The following is a 6,319-nucleotide window of genomic DNA, read 5'->3' on the forward strand; positions in this document are numbered from 1 at the left end:
TTTTCAGCTTTTTATTGATTTTGGGTTCCACTAGAAGAAGTTTAAAGTTAATTTGGAGAATACCGCCATTTACAGACCACAGACTAAATCCTTGGAAGGAGGAGATGGTTACACAAGAAATATAATAATTACACTGAGTGCTGTTTTGGATTCAACGTATGCAAGCCTCCAGATGAGGAATAAGCTTGGAACCCTTTAGCCTCATGTTCTGCACACAGTTATGAATGAGTTCTCTCCCATCATCGAACTTTTGTGAAATTTTCCTTCCTTTTCCTTCTTATTTGCCTTATGGCACATCACACTGTGAATGGTGACTTGGAGTTCTTTTTCTGCAATTACTCCGACAGATTGTTATCAAAGCGAAACGCTCTGGGGCAGTATCTGAGAAGAATGAATGGCTCTGTCGCTGTTCGAGGAGCCAATTCTAATTATATGATGATGATGATCTTTTTTGTGATGTTTGACGGTTCTACCTACAAGTCCAGTTTTAGCTATAAAAATGATTATTAGAAGAAGGGATATTCCCTGTGCCAACAACTGACCATGATAGTAAAATATTTTTGACAAAAGACAGAGGGCAGATTTGTGTCAAGAATCAAGTGAATTAAGTACACAGAGAATACACTACCTATACACACTACTGGTATCGGATATGAATCGGGTTCATATGTTTTTATGTGATTAATGATGATGGAATGTTGTAAAGTCCGGCGATGCGTAAAAGTGCAGCACAAAGATCCCAGACGGAAGGACGGGTTTACATTGATTCATTGAAAGTTATCACATGCCATCTGAGGACTCGTACTCGACAGAGGCCGCCCAATTGGATGACAACTGCCGTGATGTCACTGCTTAGCTCCCGTCCAGCGCGCTTTACGCCTATTGAGCTATTCGCCAGATGGAGCAAACGCTGAATGGACGCGCAGCGCCGAGGCGCTCCAAAGACAAGCCGAAGTTTCGGGCGCAGCCTGAATGAACTCGACTTCTTACATTAAAGAGCGTAGCTCACCATGGGGGATGGTGCACCGTCTATGACCTACAGCAATGACTCGAACCGTGGGACACTGGACCTTAACTCCCCGAACACGGCTTTGTCGGAACAATGGAGGATTGGCATAGGAATGATCATGGGCATCATTGTATTGATGATCGTTGTGGGCAATATTTTGGTTATCGTGGCCATAGCCAAGAACCAGAGACTTCAGACACTGACCAATGTGTTTATTGTGTCCTTAGCTTGCGCGGACCTGATTATGGGGATGCTTGTGGTTCCTTTTAGCGCTGTGCTTGAAGTGAGGGGTGTGTGGCTCTTTGGATCTTTCTTCTGCGAATTCTGGATTTCGGTTGATGTCCTTTGTGTCACTGCCAGCATTGAGACTCTGTGTGTGATCGCGATGGACAGGTACATCGCCATCACCTCTCCGTTTCGTTATCAGAGCCTGCTCACAAAAGTCAGGGCAAAGGTGGTTGTCTGTGCAGTGTGGGCAATCTCTGCTCTGGTCTCTTTCCCTCCTATTTTAATGCACTGGTCGCGGGACAATGAGGAGACCGCTTGCTATGACAATCCAGAGTGTTGTGATTTTATCACGAACAGGGCATATGCAATCGGGTCTTCGATCGTATCTTTTTACATTCCCCTATTAGTGATGATCTTTGTTTATGCCAGAGTATACCGCGAAGCTAAGCTGCAACTGCAAAAAATTGACAAATGCGAGGGGAGGTTTTACAACAATCAAAGCCTGTCCAAGTGCAAACCAAATAGGAAGAGACCCCCCAAGATTCTTGCGATGAAAGAGCATAAGGCGCTGAAAACACTTGGCATCATCATGGGTACATTCACGCTCTGCTGGCTCCCGTTCTTCATTGTCAATGTCGTGCGGGTTTTCTACGCCGAGTTAGTGGATAAGGACCTTTTCGTGTTCCTGAACTGGCTGGGCTACGTGAACTCCGCTTTTAACCCCATCATTTACTGCCGGAGCCCGGACTTCAGAAAAGCTTTCAAAAGACTGCTGTGCTGCCCTAGGCAGGCGGACCGCAGGCTACATGTCAGCTCCTGCGACCTTTCGCGCTGCTCCGGGGGATTAATTCATAATGTAGACCCGAACATGGTCGGTACATGGTCGGACTGCAATGGCAGCAGTGACTGCAGTTTGGAAAGGAACGGTAAACTATCCCATTCACATTCCGAATCACAGTTTTAGATAGTCAAATAAAATCACACTTAGTTGTGCAAATGTACGCGTAAATTCGCACCAAGCACAACTTCCTACACCTAAACACGCAGTCACATGCAGGCAGCCTTTCTCTTGGACGAAAAACCCATGCCTTTGGAAGGATCCTATATTATCTGCTGTTCATATAAAGCAGATTTGCCTATATTGCCTATGTAAAAAACTACAGTCTTTCAGAGACAACATGGATTTTTTTGTGATGAGCTACGCAGTTAGCCCACGATTTACAAGACTCCCTGGAGTTGTACGCCTGTAAATATACGTATCGATGAATGTACAATTGTTGTTTTATCTCATTCCTTATGTGCAAATTGTACGAAAGAGAATTGTTTATATTAAACAATGAGTTTGAACTGTATTTATTCGCTACACATCACAATCCGTAATGAGGCTGACACTGTAAGAGCTGGAAAATGCGTAAAACGGTTACCACAGTTGAAGGAATGACCGAGACATTTTAATAAGTTTAAAATGTGGAATGTCATTTCATTTCAGTTTATTTATTGTCTGGTATACCGTTCAGTTGAGTAATGTCACTTATGAAATGTATTTTCTGAGCAGCTGAATGCACAATACATGCCATTTAAGAGTTGTATTTGTTCCTCAAGAGCTTTATGTTTTTTTTTTTTTCAGGCCGTGTCTATAGCGGGTTGGTAGGCCTATTCTGTGTACTCATGCCTTGTGAATCATTGTATCAAGGTCGCCGTCTGGACGAGTGTGCAATAAAGTGTCATTGTGAACCCACCATTTGAATGAGTTGTATTGTATTGTAAATAATGCATTATAATAACAGTTGCAATAACAGTAATTACACTGTGTGTGCTTTTGCCTAACAATTTGAATGGTGTTATTAGGCTACTGCAATAGGCCGGGCTTTTTAGTCTTTACGGTGTCCACTCAAAATGTCAGTGTTTCACAAATGACAATGCACATGAGTGTCATTGGTTTACTCACATTCATTGGAGTTGCATAAACATCGCATTGGTTCAAATTTGCCTACAACCTTCAAAGAGCATATATGGGTTTTATTGTAAAGCCTAGAGGCTACTTAGGGAGCACTGACCTAAACTGAATGATTAATGCACAAATGCTACGCGAGAGCACTCTTCTATTAAGTTGACTAATCCGCTCGATTTGATGGATAGGCCTACTTTACAGCATAGGCAGTTTTGCTCAAACATGGTGCTCCAGATGAATTCTGTCACATTCAATTGCTCTCTGACAGATTAATTCTGATTTTACAGCGAACAGATATCCACTTCATACACATCTCTATCAAGATGCCAAGTCAGCGCACAGCAATTTGCTAGCTGTATAGGGTTGCCAGACTTGACAGGTGACGAATGATGTAATCGCTGTAATGGTCGATATGCACAGTTTTAGTAGCTGTTGATCGGCTTAAACGCCATCATTAGAATTACACCATCTTGGTGTAGACAAATCAAACGGGTGAAGAAGATGATCAAAGTGAACGAGTGAGAGTGTCATCCAGCTCAGCATGTGTTTGATTAGGTCATTTTGTTTTGAATTAGACAATCATTCATCGTTATCAATTTAAAGTAATCGAGGTTGTCAATGGCCTGAACCCACAGAAGGTTGTTCAACACTCACACAGCACACACATTTAATAATTGACTTAAATTAAGTTGGACAGAACAGAAGTATAGGAGAGAAATATTAAGATGCAGATGGTGCAGTGGCGGCACTGCCAGTAAACATGTGCCTATCTACAAAAAGGCACATTTCAAATATTGGATATAAATAGCAGTCAGTATTGGCTGATGCAGAGCAGTATAGTTTGTCAGTTCATTGGTGCTTTTTTTGGACTACCACAACATGATAATTGAATTGGATGTATATGTTCAAGGCTACCATTTATAAAAACTGGCAACCTGCATTTTTAACCCATTCGTTTGAGGATGTTGACCAGTGGTTCTTAATCATAATGGCTACCTCTGGATTGACAGTTTACAACGTACATCCGATAAACATTTGTATAGGCATTTAAATTAGTGAAACACACATTCACACACACACACACACACACACACACACACACACACACACACACACACACACACACGCTGCTTTCCTATTTGTTCAATGAATGTTTGTTTCGTTCACAGTGTGGCTGCAGTGGGTGTCTGAGGCATTAACATCTAAAGCGCTTTGAGAGCTCTATGTGAACCTACATGGGTACGGGATTAAAACAGGCCTCTCTGAACAGCAGGATCTCTTTTCTGGATCCAGCTAAGAAAGTACATTTGGCACCACATGAGCCACATCATTACATCGCCTATTTCTCACCTTAACAAGACCACCCACCTCATCGTACGGCAATTCAGGTATTAACCAGTGCAAACACCACCTCTTTAGGAGAAGTAGTCCATTTGAGCCTGCAGCTGTGGGTTATTTGTCAGGTGCGGCGTTTGGACACTTTAAAATGCATTAGCGTTTTGTGCTCGCGCTTGCTCTCCCCAGAGGCGCGCCGTTCCCATTTAAAACGGTCGAGGGACGCTCAGCAGAATATGGATCCCCGCTTTAGCTAATGAACCTTGTTTAAATATAATTACGGCCACTGATATATGCAACCGACTTTAGATTGGAGAAACAACAGCGGGTTCCTGCATCTGTACCACGTTAGCAGTACCTTGGCCTACTTTTTGTTGTTGTTGTTGAAATTGTTGTTCTGTTTTATTTGTTTTGGTAGTAGGCCTTTCAAACGTAAGTGCCCAACTAAAGAAAACAGATAGAAAATGATGTATCAAAGAAAGACATGTATTAAAATGTAGATGCAGTAAGAAAATTACGGGGAAAAAAAGAATAAAGAAAAAAAGTCATTAGGGGATATCAAAAGGAGAGACATTTTGAAAGAAAGAAATGAAAATCAAAACATTCTTAGGCGCTTGCAGAAGTCAGAAATCCAGCAGCCCCACTCTCCCCCAGTCCTCCCGATCTCTCAGACGCTTGTGTTTGTTCTTCCTGTTTTAAAGTGCTCTGCAGCCCTGCATCCATCAAACAAAAGCCCACACAAGTTTAAAATAACACTGCCAACCAACTAAACAACAGGCGCTATCTCCCCTTTTCCATTGATAGTGCTCTAAGTGTGTATAAATAGCAGTCTGCACTTCAGACAAGTTCAAAAGGCCAATGGCACCTGAAATAGAACACCCCCATTATACATCTTCACATGCTTCCCCCTTTCCTCATGCCCCTACCCATGCATGCTCATCAGTCTGGAACACCACCAATCTCCCAACACATTTTGATGTCAGCCCATCGTTGCATTAGCACTTTAGGGTGAGATAAAGTCCTGAATGTTTTTATTCCTTTGAGTTGGAATGTAGATGGTGGTCGGTGGGGTGGGAAGACTCATGCCTGTAACCAGCTACGAGGTTACCGAGGACCGGACATCTGGAATTTTTTTGTGGATCAAGAATTTCATGAATATCTTACAACTAGACCTATTGGTGGATGTGAACTGTGCTAGCATTGTTCTCTCCAAACCAAGAGTTCATAGAAACGCCCCTGTGTGTCCATCATAGTCTTTTATGTTGATCCAGCTGGATCCACGCACGTCTGTATACTATTGAAAAATAATAGATTAGGGATTTAAACCTCCCGAAGGACACCATGACCCCCAGGCTAGACTCAGTTGTTTTTCCTCCCTATGATTTTCAGCAATAGACCATTGTCAACAGGCATTAGTGTTGTCAACTGACCACTTAATTCCAGGTTGATTGAAGTCAGATGCAACGGTAAGGGAAATTTAACTGGTTTTGATGGCACCTTCCTCACTAACAGGTAATTATTATTTTTTTTACAGGTGCACAAAAATGCCATGCAGTTTTGCACCCGTATAATTACTCACTTGTCGATTTGCTTCTTGGCCCTGTCACGCGGTATCTTCCTAATGCTAAATTAATTAATCCCTCTGTCAGCGATATGCTTTGCATCAACGCTTTGAATACAGCACTCGGAAGCAATGAGCGAGCCACCACAGGTCAGTGTTCAAACATAATTAGATGGCGTCCCTGAGGGGTCCTATGAGTGTGTGTGTGTGTGTGTGTGTGTGTGTGTGTGTGTGT

The 6,319-nt window shown here is 42.5% G+C and overlaps 1 protein-coding gene across 1 annotated transcript; it reads left to right on the plus strand.

Moving 5' to 3' along the window:
• Positions 1-1,010: 1,010 nt before the first annotated feature.
• On the plus strand, positions 1,011-2,201 carry adrb1 (adrenoceptor beta 1; the record flags this gene model as incomplete). The annotated part of the gene is made up of 1 exon (XM_080834686.1): positions 1,011-2,201. The coding sequence occupies one exon, from the start codon at positions 1,011-1,013 to the stop codon at positions 2,199-2,201; it is 1,191 nt and encodes a 396-aa protein (XP_080690812.1).
• Between the last annotated feature and the right edge of the window lie 4,118 nt (positions 2,202-6,319).

Source organism: Sprattus sprattus (assembly GCF_963457725.1).
Source record: "Sprattus sprattus genome assembly, chromosome: 3".
Classification (NCBI taxonomy): Eukaryota; Metazoa; Chordata; class Actinopteri; order Clupeiformes; family Clupeidae; genus Sprattus; species Sprattus sprattus.